The sequence below is a fragment of the Phyllobates terribilis genome, unplaced genomic scaffold, assembly GCF_046119375.1.
Source record: "Phyllobates terribilis strain yellow unplaced genomic scaffold, ASM4611937v1 Scaffold_9__5_contigs__length_417890890, whole genome shotgun sequence".
Classification (NCBI taxonomy): domain Eukaryota; kingdom Metazoa; phylum Chordata; class Amphibia; order Anura; family Dendrobatidae; genus Phyllobates; species Phyllobates terribilis.
In genome coordinates, this window is record NW_027362769.1 from 113,491,984 (window position 1) to 113,510,059 (window position 18,076).

The following is an 18,076-nucleotide window of genomic DNA, read 5'->3' on the forward strand; positions in this document are numbered from 1 at the left end:
CTTTTTTTGTTTTTGCATAAATATACGGATTTATTGGTTTAATATTTTATTTATTTATTTTTATTTATTGTGTGATTTTTTTTAACAGTTTGAAAACATTTTTTAGACTTTTTTTTACATTTTTACTTAGTCCCTGTATGGGACATTAATTTTTATTTTTCTAATTACTGTTCTCATGCAATGCAATAGACATGCATTGCATTGCATGAGAGCTTTGCTGACAGTTTCACACTGTCTGTCTCCTGCTGGACTCAGCTGCAGGCTGAGCTCAGCAGGACACCATATATGGCAGATCTGGAGGCGGTCATGTGACCTCCAGCTGCCATAACAACGGCAGGCCTGGAAGACATCAGGGGGCCATCGGAGAGGTAAGTGGACGACCCCCTCTCCTCTCACTATCTTCTATATGCCGCGATCGCTATAGATCGTGGCATATAGAAGATAGCAAAGGGTTAACATCATTGGGACCTGATCCAATCAGGTCCCGATGATGTCCCCTGTCAGAGCTGTCGCTCTGAACCGCAACCGCAGAACTTGCAGGGCCCTGGGGGTCCTGAGGGCTGCGGGACCACCGACCGTTCATAAACGTCGGCACTGCACAGAGCGCAGGCAGCGCCGACGTTTATGTACAGTGGGCGGTCGGGAAGCGGTTAAACCACAACCCTTTCCGGTAAAGCGACACACATTTCTTCTACAAAACATCTTCTTGATGAGTGAGCTGCCCCAAAAAGTGTATGAAATAGGTCTAAAGCTTAATGATGTTGTTACAAAATCCGATACATTTTGCCTCATTTTCCGCCATGGTCTGGTTGCATATTTCCGTTTGCACATTTTGTTTTTCTTTTTTTGTTTAAAGCAGGGCTGTGGAGTCAGAGTTGGAGTCAGTGGATTGGCTTACCAACTCCACAGCCATGGTTAAGTAGAACAGACAGAGGAATTCATGTGCCAAACAGATCTGTAGCATTACTGCTGCAAACCAAATTAGAGTGACCCTATTCATTATTATGAGGTCTGTCTGGGTTCCGTTATGTGTCCATTTATCGAATAGAATAATAAAGTTTTGAAAGATGTTCTATTTCTTCGACTCTAAAAAAAAAAATACACATAGTGAAACCTAGACGGACCCCATAATAATCATTAGGGTCTCTCTGCTTCTTTTTGCGACAGTAATATAGTAGATCTGTTTTGCACATGAATTGCTATTATCTGTTCGTTTAACTTCTCTTTTTTGGGGAGTAACTTTTATCCCCTTTTCCATGGGTTATGGTAGAACTGGATCTCATCTTCACCCGCCTTTCTTCCCTATCTAACCTCTCTAACTCGCCTCTCCCTCTTACTGACCACAACCTACTTAGATTCTCTGCCCTCTCCTCTCCAGGTCCACAATCCCCATTCCACATATTTGCACACCCTTGCAGAAATCTCAAACACCTTGACCAACATGCACTCTCTGAATCCCTTCTCCCTCTTGCAGGCATAAGTTCATTACACAATGCAGATGTTGCTGCCGCTTTATATAACACCACAACAGCTGCAGCTCTCAATTCGGTCGCCCTCTCACACATACCACCGCTCGCCCAATCAACAGGCAACCCTGGCACACCAACCTGACTAAAGAACTGCGCCGAGCCTCCAGGGTTGCTGAGCGGAGATGGAAAAGGTCCCACTCCAATGAGCACTTCATCGCATTCGCACAGTCCCTCACTACTTTCAAGTCCACACTTACTGCAGAAAAACAAACCTACTTCTCATCTCTCATATCCTCCCTGTCTCACAACCCTAAACAGCTATTCAACCCTTTTAATTCTCTCCTCCATCCCCCAGCGCCTCCTTCCTTTCCTTTCATCTCAGCCGAAGACTTTGCCTCATTCTTCAAGCAGAAGAATGACACCATCAGACAAAGCTTTTGCCTAAAGTCCCCACATACCCTCCTCATATCTACTGAACCCTCCTCATCTAAAACCAGCTTCTCCACCATTACGGACAATCAACTTTCCTCTTTACTCTCCAAATCACACCTCACCACCTGTGAACTTGACCCAATCCCATCCCACCTCATCCCAAACCTTACCACAGTCTTCATCCCAACCCTAACCCACCTTTTCAACCTGTCACTAGCAACTGGTGTCTTCCCCTCATGCTTCAAACATGCCTCGATCACACCCATCCTCAAAAAGCCCTTCCTTGACCCTTCCTCTCTGATTAGCTATCGCCCCATATCACTTCTCCCCTAAGCCTCAAAACTACTGGAACAACACGTCCATTTTGATCTGTCCTCCCACCTCTCCTTCTGCTCCCTCTTTGACCACTTACATTCTGGCTTCCGACTACACCATTCTACTGAAACTGTCCTGACTAAAGTCACCAAAGACCTACTAACTGCCAAATCCAATCTACACTACTATGTCCTCCTCCTCCTGGACCTGTCATCTGTCTTCAATAAAGTAGACCATTCCCTCTTACTACAGACTCTCTCATCGCTTGGCATCACAGACTTAGCCCTATCTTGGATCTCTTCATACCTAACAGACCAGACATTCAGTGTCTCCCACTCACACACCACCTCCTCACCTCACCTTCTCTCTGTTATGTCCCCAAGGTTCGGTTCTAGGACTACTGCTCTTCTCCATCTACACCTTCAGCCTGGGACAGCTCATAGTCTCACGGCTTTCAGTATCACCTCTATGCTGATGACACACAGATCTACCTCTCTGGACCCAATATTACCTCCCTGCTAACCAGAATCCCACAATGTCTGTTTTCTATCTCATCCCTCTTCTCTGCTAGATTTCTAAAACTTAACATGGACAAAACAGAATTCATCATCTTTCCACCATCTCATTTAACCACCCCATCTGACCTATGCATCACCTATTCATCATAGCCAATGGCTGCCTACTCTAACCAGTCCTGCAAGCTCACTGCCTCAGGGTAATCCTGGACTCTAATCTCTCCTTCAAACCACATAACCAAGCCCTTTCCACGTCCTGCCGACTCCAACTCCAAAATATCTCCCGGATCCGCACATTCCTTAATCATGAAACTGCAAAAACACTACTGCATGCCCTCATCATCTCCCGCCTTGACTACTGCAACCTCCTGCTCTGTGGCCTCCCTTCCAACACTCTTGCATTCCTCCAATCTATCCTAAACTCTACTGCCTGAATAATCCACCTGTCCCCCCGCTATTTGCTGGCCTCTCCTCTCTGTCAGTCCCTTCACTGGCTCCCCATTACCCAGAGACTCCAGTTCAAAACCCTAACCACGACATACAAAGCCATCCACAACCTGTCTCCTCCATACTTCTGTGACCTAGTCTCCCGGTACTTACCTGCACGCAACCTCCGATCCTCACAAGATCTCCTTCTCTACTCCCCTCTTATCTCCTCTTCCCACAATCATATACAAGATTTCTCCCGTGCATCCCCCCTACTCTGGAACTCTCTTCCCCAACATATCAGACTCTCGCCTATCTTGGAAACCTTCGAAAGGAAGCTGAAGACCCACCTCTTCCAACAAGCCTACAACCTGCAGTAACCATCGCTCCACCATACCGCTGCATGACCAGCTCTACCCTCACCTACTGTATCCTCACCCATCCCTCGTAGATTGTGAGCCATCGCGGGCAGAGTCCTCTCTCCTCCTGTACCAGTCACCGACTTGTATTGTTTAAGATTATTGTAATTGTTTTTGCTATGTATACCCCTTTTACTTGTAAAGCGCCATAGAATAAATGGCGCTATAATAATAATAACAACAACTTGCTAATAGCTAGTGATTCAACTGCTGGGACACTCAGCAATCCCAAGATCGAGGCTGTAGAGTCCTGAGAATGGGACTCTTCAAACCTGTCCTGAATGGAGCTGAGGTGCACGTTCAGCGCTTTGTTAGTCCCATAGACAGAGAGTGGAGTGAAGGCCGCACATACGCAACCCTGCTCCGTACCGGTCGAGGCTGCACTGCCTTGTTCTCAGGGTTCTAAAGCCCTGATCTTGGTATTGCTGGTGGTCTCAGCAGTGGGACTCCCAGCAATCAGCAGGTGATCACCTGTGCAATGAAAGAGATGGGTGATAACTTGTTTTTTTGGGGGGAGGTGGGGGGGTGGATAACCCTTTAAATAGAGGCTTTGCAGGTCAATGATAGTATATAACAACACATGGATCATCCACTTTGTGGAATTACCTTGTGGTTGTGTGGAATCCACTAGATTGATGTGCCCAAAAAGTTAAATGGAACCCCAAAGGTTGTTTTGGTGCTCTGAAGAATCTTCTATGAAAATACAATCTGACTGAGAGAACAGCAGAAAAGGGGGACACACATTTTTTTACTTTTTTTATTGTGAAAAACATTCAGACTTCCAATAATGATGCACCAGTTTATTTTATTTTTGACTTCTGTATATTCCAGTCTGATTGTTTCCAAAATCAATGGTCTGTTTCTTGTCCATGAAAATTGAGCTATAGGTTCTTATTCGGTCACGGCCTCGCTTTTAATTATTAATCGCCTTCAAATGGAAGAATTACCGCTGCCCATTTGAGCAAATCTATTGCTATCTAGAGGCAGCATGAGTAATCCTGGAGGAACCAGGTAAAAATTAAGTAGAACCACATACCAGCCTCCAAGACTCTGGTTTTGTCAAATATATTGTCCAATTTTATCATCTAACTGGATACTTATATGGGGTTGTCAGGCCTTGGGGTACGAGTCTGGGGTACATAGTCACTGCAGACTTGTGAATCCCCACAGCACACACATTGTGCGCTGGGAGGATTCACCAGGAGCAGGTAATTATATGACCGCAAGTATGCAACTTGCAGGTGTCCGGACACATTCCGAATAAACGTGTCAAGCCTCGCTCAATTTACTGCTCATGTCTAGTTGGCAGGTGAGCGTATATATCAAATCAAATCACATCTTTGGGGTCACGCTCTCCAGTGCTGGAGAATCCTGACTGCACGCTCTGTGCGGATTCACAAGTCTTCAGTCAAATACAGTGACTGTACACTTGTACACTAAGACCAGACAACCCCTTTAAATCAAGGAATGGGAGCAACTTCTTATATTCTGTAAGTTGCTCAGATCTCTCTCCAAGATGGGGGCAACAGTACAGATGTAGAAAGTTTATTGTGGGGATAGCCTGTTCCTTAGTTGCTCCAAAACCTTATATGCCTGTTACAGTTATATGAAAAAGTTTGGGCACCCCTATTAATCTTAAGCTTAATGTTTTATAAAAATTGGTGTTTTTGCAACAGCTATTTCAGTTTGATATATGTAATAACTGTTGGACACAGTAATGTTTCAGCCTTGAAATGTAAAGAACCACATCTTATTAAAAAGGACTTTCCACTTATAGGACCGTACTTGCAACATAAGATATCCAGGACAGTTATGGGCACGATATTCGCTCACAGAAGGATTGTCACCCAGATTTCTCAGACTTCTGAATTACTAACCTGTCTAGTTTTGCAGTAATGCATTGACCATGTTGCTGCATAACTAAGCAGATTTGTCATTCAGGACCACTAAAAGTGTGTTTTTCCGTATTCTGATGACAGCATCTCTTATAATGTGCACTGTTAACCTGCTCTTTACCACAGTCCTCAGTGTTGTGACCAGTTCTATACGACTGTTATTTCTGACGTCGGCCCTGTCACTTTCCTGAACATGTAACGCAATATGTTTGTGTTTGAAATTAGTGTGTAACTCTAGTTTCCCCTGTGTATTGTCAATCCACTCCAAACCGTCGGTAAAGGTTCGGCTACACCAGCGGCCTATAGCAATCACAGACTTCACAGACTTCCATTACTAGGAGCGTACAAAGATTCTCTTTTTAGAAGGAAGGAGGAGATTGTGTCCTGGGAGATATGAATGATTTACATCCGGGTTGTACAGTAAGCTTTTATATAAACCAAGTGTGGATCAGAACTGATCAGATTGCATCTCCTGACGGCACAAACCAATGACCTCTCGGAACAGAAGTTGTTTCAATGCAGAAAGGAAGAAAGCTTTCTTTTGCTCCTTCTTGTCATTCACAGAGTCTTGTGACTTGTCATCATCTTGATGGATTTCAGCAGCTCGCTCTGTGTAACAGAAGATGCTTTCAGAGCGAAAAAAAAAGAGTTGTGTTTCTTCTGTGTGCATGAGAATTGAAAGATATCTTGTTGAGCTTTAAATATATGTTTATATATAATATGTATATATCACAATCGTTAACTTTAAAATTGTAACACTAAGAATAAAAAGTCGTGGAATTATGGAAATCAAAGAATGATCATGATAAAAAGATGGACAGTACATTTTCAAAACATCTCAATGTATGGCATATGAATGTCATATGCAGAAATTCCCGCACTTACACGCCTTTGCTCCTATCAGCGAGGTTATTAATTATCTGAGGAATGTTCTGCCACGCCAAATGCACTTTAGGCAGCAAATCATCAAGATCCAATGCTGGCAGCTCCCAACCAATGAAGTCCCAGATTTGCTTGATGGGAGACAAGTCCGGAGACGCTGCAGGCCGTGGTAGCATGTTTAGGCCACGCAGACTGCTCACAGTAACACGAGCAACATGCAGCCTGGTATTGTAGTGTTGAAAAATTCCTCCTGGGACACTTTGGAGACAAGTTCTCTGTTATGCACACGCCCGGGCTGAGCGGCGTGTGCGTGTGATTGTAGTGATTCCACTGGACCATGAACCGGAGAGTGCCTGGAGGGGCGTGACTAAGTATCTGGCCGATCCGACCAAGATGGCACGACGGCATACGACGCCAGTGCACCAGGGAGAAACCGGGCAGAGGGACCAGGTGCTACTCCAGGTCAAACTCCGGACACGGGGGTTGACCCACACAGGGATTACTGGATCAGGCTGGTTAGGCTGGCGCACAGACTGGAGGGTATAGGCAGGCACGACTGGTATGCAGGCAGGCGGGTAAAGGCAAGCGCAGCTAGAGTGCAGACAGGGAGGCACTAGCAGGTAGGAACACAGGCGGGATAGGACCCAGTACACACTGGGACTCAGGAACAATACAGGTAGAGGGGTACAGGCAAGCACAGCTAGAGTGCAGACAGGGAGGCACTAGCAGGTAGGAACACAGGCGGGATAGGACCCAGTACACACTGGGACTCAGGAACAGGCAGGTTAGGCTGGCACAGACTGGTGGATATAAGCAAACACGGCAGGTATGCAGATGGGTGGATACAGGCGAGTATGCAGGCAGGGAGGTACTGGCCGAAAGGACGGGCTGGAGCACAGAAAGGTTAAGACCCAGTACAGACTGGGTCACAGAACCGCAGATGCGGTAGACAACCACAGCAGAGAGGGAACGCCCGAAGCGGTGGGCAAGAACAGAGCAGGACGGGACTGCAGGAGCAGCGAGCACAAGCAGGGCAGGACAGGACTGCCGGAACAGCGGGCAGAAGCAGGGCAGGACAGGACTGCCGGAGCAGCGGGCAGAAGCAGGGCAGGACAGGACTGCCGGAGCAGCGGGCAGAAGCAGGGCAGGACAGGACTGCCGGAGCAGCGGGCAGAAACAGGGCAGGACAGGACTGCCGGAGCAGCGGGCAGAAGCAGGGCAGGACAGGACTACCGGAGCAGCGGGCAGAAGCAGGGCAGGACAGGACTACCGGAGCAGCGGGCAGAAGCAGGGCAGGACAGGACTGCCGGAGCAGCGGGCAGAAGCAGGGCAGGACAGGACTGCCGGAGCAGCGGGCAGAAGCAGGGCAGGACAGGACTGCCGGAGCAGCGGGCAGAAGCAGGGCAGGACAGGACTGCCGGAGCAGTGGGCAGAAGCAGGGCAGGACAGGACTGCCGGAGCAGTGAGCAAGGAGTCAGAGCAGGCTAGAACCGCCGGAGCGGTAAGCAAAGGAGTCAGAGCAGACTAGAACCGCCGGAGCGGTGAGCAAAGGAGTCAGAGCAGGCTAGAACCGCCGGAGCGGTGAGCAAAGGAGTCAGAGCAGGCTAGAACCGCCGGAGCGGTGAGCAAAGGAGTCAGAGCAGGCTAGGCTGAGTAGGGGGGACAGGGCTCTGTTCACACGGAACAGACAGGAAGGGAAAGGCAGAGCCAGACACCCACAGGGTACTTGCAGTGAAGTAGCGAGTGGACCACAAACTCACAAACGGGAGTACAGAGACAACAAGCAGGAGTTAGGTACGAGTTCAGACTCTGCAGAAAAAGGAAGGGAACGGACATAGAGGCAAAACAGGTAAAGGATAGGAGAGAGTTCAGACTGGAACTGAGTGTACGGAGGAGACCGACACTGCAGCGGGATACAGGAGCGGGTCTGGGAATACGGCCCCCAGAGAGGCAGGACGAACAGGCAAGGAGCGTGTTCAGACAGGACAGACAAGATACAGGAGCGGGTCTAGGTAAATCAGCCCCTAGAAGGCGAGAGGAACGGGCTAGGAGCGTGTTCAGACAGGTCAGACAAGATACAGGAACAGGTCTAGGTAATCGGCCCCTAGAAGGCAGGAGGAACAGGCTAGGAGCGTGTTCAGACAGGCCTGGAAATACAGCCTCCAGGATAGGCAGACAAGAGAACACAGAACGGGACCTGGCACCTTCAGAGTGCAAGCACACACTGAAAGAAACACTATGCTCAGGCAGGGATAGATGGGCGCAGCTGAGCTATATACCAGGTGACAGACAGCAATAGGCTGAGGACGCACAAGAGGTGTGACCCACAGCAGGTACAAAAAGCAGGAAGTGATCGGGCGCCGCCCTTAAGCAGCAGAAACAGACACAAACAGACAGCATGGAGGGAAGCCAGAGAGACATTCTGGACAGGAGATCAAGTGCGCGCTCTTGCACAGTGGGAGATGGACCACTATGCAAGGACGCCGCCAGGTATGTTACATTCTCCATAGAACTTTAGGAGCATGAACTGTAATTTCCTAATAAACTAATGGGAAAAACTATATTCACTGAAGACTGATTTTTCCCACTAATTGAGAATTTTAGAGAATGAGTGTTAAGTCTGGGAGGAGAATCAGAATTCTCTAATGAGATGTATTATTATTTATTTTACTCACTTATAAAGCGCCATAATATTCCGCAGCACTCTATAGACATCATCATCACTGTCCCCATTGGGGCTCACAATCTAGATTCCCTATCAGTATGTCTTTGGAGTGTGGGAGGAAACCGGAGAACCCCGGGGAAACCCACGCAAACACGGGGGAGAACATACAAACTCCTTGCAGATGTTATCCTTGGTGGGATTTGAACCCATGACCCCAGTGCTGCAAAGTTACAGTGCTAACCACCGAGCCACCGTACTACCTTTTTTTTTTTTTTTTACAAAGTTTGTAATTTTAATTGATTTATGAAAAAGTAAATTAAAATGACTTCTTTAAAGTTAAAAATCTACCCCTATCTTAAGATATTGGCGCCGGTCAGGAATCCTGCCATCTACACTTTAGGTTTTATTGTAAGACAGGAGAGGGATTCCTGCTTTCTCACTAATAATGTACATTTAGGAGGACAGACCCTTTGTCCACATTTTTTGCATTTTACATACTTAAAAGAAAACCCCTTTATTTAAAGTTGGACTACTACTTCATAGAACTGGAAAATCTTCTTTGTATGTTATTTCTATTTAAAAAAACAAAACAAAACACAAAAGAAACCCTTAACAAACAAATCTAATTTTCACACAATGGAAATGTCATGAAAAGTATGTGCTGGTGTCCTTAGATGCCCTGTCATGTTCATGAGTTCTGGATAAAGCAATGTGTGGCGTGTCTGAGCTACAGTGATACAGTGATGTACATCAGCACAGCAAGCAGAATTTCCCAAGGCACATACTCCTTTTTGTTTTTAACAAAAAAATCCTGTATAGGTCACTGCATCCAAATTCCAGTTCTTCACAGATGGCACCACCCGATGTATGACCAGTTACAGCAGATACATGATGTATCGGTGGAGGCTGACAACTGACTCATTCTTGCTTGTAACCAAAGCAGGAGCCATCTGTGACGGTCTACAGAAATAGAACATGCCAGAAAATTGTTAGTTATGCAACAAAATATTTGTAACCTCTTTTCTTTATTATTTACCATTTTTAAATGTATTATTTACTAGTTTCAACGTATGTATTCTTTGTTCTGGAATTCTGTACCTGTAAAAGTGAGAAATTCCCTTCTCATAAGTATACAGAGAGATTCAGCCAAAGAACATGTATCATGCACTTGGACAGAAGTCCTCATACAAGTTTATCACAAGTACTACAAATAACTTCTATATATTTAGGGGGTCTCGTCTGGGTTCTACATTTAGGAGGTCAGGTCTTTGATCTGTACGTATTCTGGTGGACATATTTATTTAGGGTCTGGTCTGCAGGATATATTTATTCTGGGGTCCATACTTACTTAGGGGGTTTGGTCTGGGGTCTATATACTTCACTTGCCATATATATGTTTACCTGGTGTAAAAGCCGCTGTTCTTCTAAACCCGGCGTTGTCTTTCTTTTGTTTCTGCGCCTTTCTGTTCCTGACATAGGACCCCATCTTACCTCTTTATAAATCTTAGCCAAGTGGGTGTGAAATTAGCACTTCTATGTGGGCGTATTCTTGAGGCTCACACCCAGTTGGCTTACAAAAAAACAACTAGATTTGTACAGTTATATGAAAAAGTTTGGGCACCCCTATTAATCTTAAGCTTAATGTTTTATAAAAATTGGTGTTTTTGCAACAGCTATTTCAGTTTGATATATGTAATAACTGTTGGACACAGTAATGTTTCTGCCTTGAAATGAGGTTTATTGTACTAACAGAAAATGTGCAATCTGCATTCAAACAAAATTTGACAGGTGTATAAGTATGGGCACCTCACCAGAAAAGTGACATTAATATTTAGTAGATCCTCCTTTTGCAAAAATAACAGCCTCTAGTCGCTTCCTGTAGCTTTTAATGAGTTCCTGGATCCTGGATGAAGGTATTTTTGACCATTGCTCTTTACAAAACAATTCCAGTTCAGTTAAGTTTGATGGTTACCGAGCATGGACAGCCCTCTTCAAATGATCCCACAGATGTTCAATGATATTCAGGTCTGGGGACTGGGATGGCCATTCCAGAACATTGTAATTGTTCCTCTGCATGAATGCCTGAGTAGATTTGGAGCAGTGTTTTGGATCATTGTCTTGCTGAAAGATCCATCCCCTGCGTAACTTCAACTTTATCACTGATTCTTGAACATTATTGTCAAGAATCTGCTGATACTGAGTGGAATCCATGCGTCCCTCAACTTTAACAAGATTCCCGGTGCCGGCATTGGCCACATAGCCCCAAAGCATGATGGAACCTCCACCAAATTTTACTGTGGGTAGCAAGTGTTTTTCTTGGAATGCTGTGTTTTTTTACCGCCATGCATAACGCCTTTTTGTATGACCAAACAACTCAATCTTGGTTTCATCAGTCCACAGGACCTTCTTTCAAAAATAAATTGGCTTCTCCAAATGTGCTTTTTGCATACCTCAGCCGACTCTGTTTGTGGCGTGCTTGCAGAAACGGCTTCTTTCTCATCACTCTCCCATACAGCTTCTCCTTGTGCAAAGTGCGTTGTATAGTTGACCGATGCACAGTGACACCATCTGCAGCAAGTTGATGCTGCAGCTCTCTGGAGGTGGTCTGAGGATTGTCCTTGACTGATCTCACCATTCTTCTTCTCTGCCTTTCTGATGTTTTTCTTGGCCTGCCACTTCTGGCCTTAACAAGAACTGTCCCTGTGTTCTTCCATTTCCTTACTTTGTTCCTCACAGTGGAAACTGACAGGTTAAATCTCTGAGACAGCTTTTTGTATCCTTCCCCTGAACAACTATGTTGAATAATCTTTGTTTTCAGATCATTTGACAGTTGTTTTGAGGAGCCCATGATGCCACTCTTCAGAGGAGATTCAAACAGGAGAACAACTTGCAAGTGGCCACTTTAAGCAGCTTTTCTCATGATTGCATACACCTGGCTATGAAGTTCAAAGCTCAATGAGGTTACAAAACCAAAAAAAGTGCTTTAGTAAGTCAGTAAAAAGTAGGTAGGAGTATTTAAATCAAGAAAATGATAAGAGTGCCCATACTTATGCACCTGTCAAATTTTGTTTGAATGCAGATTGCACATTTTCTGTTAGTACAATAAACCTCATTTCAAGGCAGAAACATTACTGTGTCCAACAGTTATTACATATATCAAACTGAAATAGCTGTTGCAAAAACACCAATTTTTATAAAACATTAAGCTTAAGATTAATAGGGGTGCCCAAACTTTTTCATATAACTGTATATAGCATATCGCAGGAACAAAAGAAAAACCATGCCAGATTCAGTAGAACAGCGGCATTTGTACTAGGTATAAAAAAATATATTTATGCAAATAATAGGTCTTTTTGAAAGTCTGTATTTATTTTTGGGTTTGATGCTGGATTTGTATCACGCTGTGTTTATTTAAGGGCCTATATTCTGGGCATGTATTATTTTCTGGGCTCTTGTTTATTTAGCGGGTTTGGGTCTGCAGGGATATTTGGTGTCTGTATGAATTTTTTAATCTGTTTTTATTCTGGACTTGGTATATGTTCAGGGGCATTATGAAGGCAATGGAGGGGCTATATGTTAAAATAATTGGGATGATGCTTTTTATTCTGCATCTTGGAACCTGATTCGACACTGAAAATTGTCTTTATAAAATGATTTCTGGGCTAGTCTAGGTGTAGACCAGTGATTGGGCCTTTGGACTTTATTTGAGCCTAGAAAGGTAAATAAACACGTGTTTTAAACCATTCACTTGCATAGACCAAAGGCACAGAAAAAATATCATCTGCTCACCCTGTCCAAGTATTGTTCAATTTATGAAGAATGCGGCACACAGACAGAGACCACAGTCTGGTTCCCGGGTGAAAATGATCTAGTAGAAGGCAGTAAGACATCCAGCAACCACAATGGAAAGGACTATATAAAAACATTATTTATTAGTAACTATTAAAACATGAAAAGAGGGAAAAAATAAAAACAAACACACAGAGCCTACGCGTTTCGAGCACTTTGGGTCTTAATTACAGCCTATGATTAAGACCCTTAGTGCTGTTAAGGCATAGTCTGCTTGTTTGTTTTTTTTTCCCTTTTGATATTTTAATAGTTAATAATAAATAATATTTTTATAGTCCTTTCCGTTGCGGTTACAGTGCATTTTCAGCTCATTGCTTTTAGTTTGCAGCAGCTGGTAAAGCGTATTAGAGATACCAGTGATGTCATGAAATTACTAAAATTTGATGTGAGGCTCTAAACGCTATCATTGCAAGTTGACATAAGCTCAGGAACCATATCCCTGATACTTGGCTGGATCATGTTCCAACCACTTGGCACTAATATTTTTATGATAGAATTTCACTTATTGTACAAGATACTGGATCCCAGGTATCACACTAATTCATATTTTTTTCTCCTATTGTTCTTAGTATGCCAGCGTTGAGCAAGATGGGGAAAATTACATGACTTCATCTGACTTTGTGCAGAAATACCTCGGACTGCACAGTGACCGGCACTTCAATCCCAAGACTGTGGAGCTGTTAGGAGGAGTTGCTGATCAGACCAAAGATGGGTGAGGCTTGTTATGGATCTTTTTGTCTATTTTTTATCGAGTCATTGTTGCATTACCGTTTTGCATTTATGTTGCTTGTGCTCTATAAAGTGTTTGCAATTGTAGGATACAATGGAGAGGAGCGGATAGCTCATACTATAAGTACATAACCAGATATACCGTATGTGTCATATGAACATTAATATAAATTCATGTATTTGTTTTATTTCTAATTTCTGTGTATCACATCCATATTAGTTATGGAACCGTTCTATAAGGTTCTTTATTGGCATATGACTTTAAAGGGAATCTGTTAGTAAGATCAACCCCTTGTTCACCCCCAAACTGGGCATGTAGGTCTTTGAAATGTAAATCCATTAACACTTTTATATCTTCTATCTGTTGCTGCATTTCCTGGGTAATTAGTGTTTTCATTCATATGCAAATGAGGCATTAAGTGCTCTGGGTATGACAGTGCACTTAAGGTGTCTCTGACTCCCCAGGTTGTTTCAGCCACCAAGCATCAGCCTTTTTTATTTTGATTGATAGATTTCTGTGTCTGTGTAGCATCAGGCACCAGGCAAGAAAATCAGACAGTGAGCTATCAACCAAGCTAAAGAGGCCGGTACTGGACAGGGAAACAGCCTGGGAAGGCAATGGCCCGGGAAGTGTTATGTCATGCCCAAATAACTTATAGCAACATTTGCATGTGAATGGAAATACTAACTACTTGGGAATGCTGCAACAGATTGAAATGTAACTCCATCAAAACCTTTATATCTTCTAAGACCTGCATGCCTTTATATGTGGTTTGGAAGGGTTGATATTAATGACAGATTCTCTTTAGCATCAATGTTTCACAGGTACATCTTAAAGGATATATCCAGGACATAGTGCTTAGGCACGTTTTTTTTTTTCACAAACAGGCAGATGGTTGCTACCTACCTGCCTGTTGTGCCTGTCGCCGTTCTGCGATCACAGACTTCTGCTTACGTCATATCTATAGAGCGGCTTTTTATTTTCCTCTTGACAGGGTGAGACTACTGGTGTCATGCTGATTGACACACGGCTCTTGGAAGCCAGCTGTCAATCAGCGTGATGCCAGTAGTCCTGCCCTGTCATGAGGGAAAGAAGCCTCTGCTCTGTTGACAGGGAGCAGCTGAATCTCCAGCAGGAGCGGTCAATGACCGGCGCCGGGTACAACAGGCAGGTAGTTGCCTCTGTTAGCAACTACATGCCTCTTAGTGTTTAGACACCTTTTTTTTTTTTTTAAATCCAGGATATCCCCTTTAAGTAGTAGATTATTACCAGAATGGTAGATTAGGCTTTATTCATATAACATAATATATTAAAGGGGTGATCTGAAAAAATTAATTTCATTCCAAATCCCTATCTATTTAGAGCCATAATCTAATCTAATTTCTAATATACTTTAATTTTAAAAAAATCACAATCCTTCCCTAACTACACTACCTAACTGTTTATCTGTTTGTTTTTTACAATTTATTATTTGATGATTCTCCGTTTAAGAATCCCAGTGCATGCTGGGATACTGAAACAAAGCGTCATATGTGGGCAGAGGCTGTGGTCACTGCCGCAGCCTCTGCCCCATCCCTGAAACGAAGAATCATCAGTTAACTTAGTTTTAAGTGCTGGGCTAGTCCCTGATTTGTCACTGTGCGATGTGTACAATGACAGTGCGCTCTGTTGCCGGCTCAGATCGGTAGTAATGAGCCGGCAACAGAGCGCACTGTCAGTGTGCATTGTAAGTGACTGCTCAAAATAGAAAAGCAGTTAGTGTGGTTAGGGAAGGATAGGGAATTTGCAATTAAAGTATATTAGAAAATAGATTATGGCATTAAATAGAAAGGCATTTAGGATGAATATTAATTTGTATTTCGGTCAACTCCTTTAATTTATCACCCACAAATTCCAAAGAAGACCTATCAGTGAAAAAAAACATTTTTCTAAAAAAAAAAGAAACCCACCCCAACTCCCTGAACAAAATCAATATTTTTCCAAGTACGATTGCTTTACAAAAATAAATAAAGATGATTTGTATTAATATGTGAATGACACTTTACTCCAAGGTCCGAACTTCTTAATTGTGTGCTTCTGGCATGTTCTGCTATCCCATATCAAAAAGGTATAAGAAGCCAACCATCCAGAGGCTCTGTACAGCAAACAAACCCCGCACTGCATTTAAAAAAATAATCCAAAATGTATTTGGACATAATCCTTGGGTGTCAAAATATTTACATGCTAGAAGATATTACTCTGTGTTGAGAAAAGTTGGCGTATAAAGGGCCGGCATTCTGTGACTTCCATCTTTACTTAGTAACTTAAACCTGAAATCACCCCGGCTAAAACGTGTCCTGATTACAAAGATATTACCAAATCTGTTGGTCCTTTTTTATTTCCCAGTATTGACAAACCTCCAATCAGTCCGCACTTTTGCAGCGCAGTCACAAAGCCATCAGTGTTTCGGGTTGCAATCCTCGCCATCAGATCGGCTTGCTAGCAAAATGTAAATCGGAAATAGAAAGCGCCGTGTTACCTGAGCGGTACATTAGCCTCCCGGCCCGTCTGCTTCCCCTGCTCAGAGCTCCATCTGCTTAAATCTCTGTCAACACATGCAGGGTCTGACACAAGATAACACACTGCACTGTGCATTAAGTAAAAAGTGAACAAGTGCAGAGATTGCCGGCTAGATAATAACACAGTAAATGTTTACAGAATGTACCACTTTGTTAACTCGAGACCTCTGCTGCCCGTTCCCGCTCCTCTGACAAAGTGCATTTTATTTTGTTATCCACAGGTTGATCTCTTTCCAAGAGTTTCTGGCTTTCGAGTCGGTGTTGTGTGCCCCTGATGCTATGTTCATTGTGGCTTATCAGTTATTTGATAAGAGCGGCACTGCAGAGGTAACATTCGGTAAGAATACATCAACGGAAAAGTCAAAGAGCACAAAGAACCTGGCTTTTAAGTGTATTCGGGGGAAGCGCATTTCACATGGGGAAAGAAATGGCTTCATACCGGTGCAGAAGAGCTGAGTGAGCAAGATGCAGTCGTAATAGGATGAGTTTCAGCGGGTAAACTTGCTCATTACCATAACGTAGCGTTCGCCCGATGCAAAAATAAAGGAGCCCCGAAGAGTTAAAATACAAATTTAGGTCCATATCTGTATTTTATTTTTTTTTTGCTATTTCAGCACAGAGATTAGAGGGGGAATTATGGGTCAATCATTATTTAGTTGAGGGAAGTGAAGCCAGAAAGAAACATCTTCACATGAGATCTGCCTCTGCCAGGAGCAGCGTGTGCAACCGACTGGGTGCTGGGTAATAACATAGAGTCGTAGGCCGAACCAGAAATGCCCATAGGCTTGTCCCTGCCAACCCGATGATTTCACCCTGTAGGTTGTTCTGCCAGTGCTACTTTCTATATCGCCTGGTGCTGATGTGTGAAATTGAAGTACCATCCACCAGTGATCAGAGAAAGACCTGGTGAGATGCAGATAAAAATAGAAACATTTTAGCTTTTTGCTGTTTTTTTTTTCATGCTGCATAGCGTCTAGTGCTTCTAATTTAATATATTCTTTAAAAAAAGAATTGGAGGGATACTTTAATATTAAATACATTTATATTACATATTCAAAGAAACAGTAAACCTAAAATCTACAGCTTATAAAAGCCGTAACAGCACATTATCTATTCTGTATGTACAAATACAACTTGCAGCTTTCAGATAAGGGCTTGTGCGGACGTCCGGATTTTCGGTCCGAGTGTGATCTGACTGTACTTGGACCAATGTTATTCTATGGGGCCGTGTACATGTCCAAAATTGCAGCATGCTCAAGTTTTATCCGATATTTGGATCACAACTGGCCATGCAAGCTGGGTTGCCAACCATCCAGAAATTCTGGGACAGTCCGTAAAAATTGGGCACTTTTTCGCTTTGTCCTTGAAAAAAAATGAAGGCGTCCGTGATTTTTCTTCAAGCTGAAGAAACTTATACAGATAATTCTGACTGTAATTCTCATCATTGTACAGTTTGCAGTGATTTCCGTGGGCTTACAGAATGGAGAAGATGGAGCAATTTTTTTTTCATCTTCCCCAAATCTTAGAGAATCGAAGCACGCTCTGATCACGCTCTGATCACGCTCTGATCACGCTCTGATCACACATCTACACCTGCCCTAATAGTGACCATCCCAACATTTTCCCAATATTCCTGATCTGCAAGTAATTACTATGGCAAGCATGACTCTTATGATGACCATACACGTTATTGTTGGACAAACCCACTGATTTCAGTGGGACTGGCTGACCATCAGATTTGTATGGTGGTCTCCCAACTTTCCCTAACAGATGATGTCAAAAGGAAAGAAGGATTGGGCATGTTGAATTTCAATGTTTGATCCTTTCTTTTATTGGTGTCTGGCAGTAGCATACTCCTCTCTCCCTATTGAAGACACATGCATGCTCGGTGGAGGCGGGAGCTCGGAGAATTGTGCTAAGG

At 43.6% G+C, this 18,076-nt stretch overlaps 1 protein-coding gene across 1 annotated transcript in view; it reads left to right on the forward strand.

Annotated features, from left to right (window-relative positions):
- SLC25A12 (solute carrier family 25 member 12) overlaps positions 1–18,076 on the forward strand; it is a 223,712-nt gene that overhangs the window by 69,971 nt on the left and 135,665 nt on the right. Inside the window, exons 3-4 of the mRNA XM_073646949.1 lie at positions 13,437–13,579; positions 16,377–16,492. Coding sequence (XP_073503050.1) covers positions 13,437–13,579; positions 16,377–16,492 — 259 coding nt within the window. The remainder of the gene's footprint in view (positions 1–13,436; positions 13,580–16,376; positions 16,493–18,076) is intronic.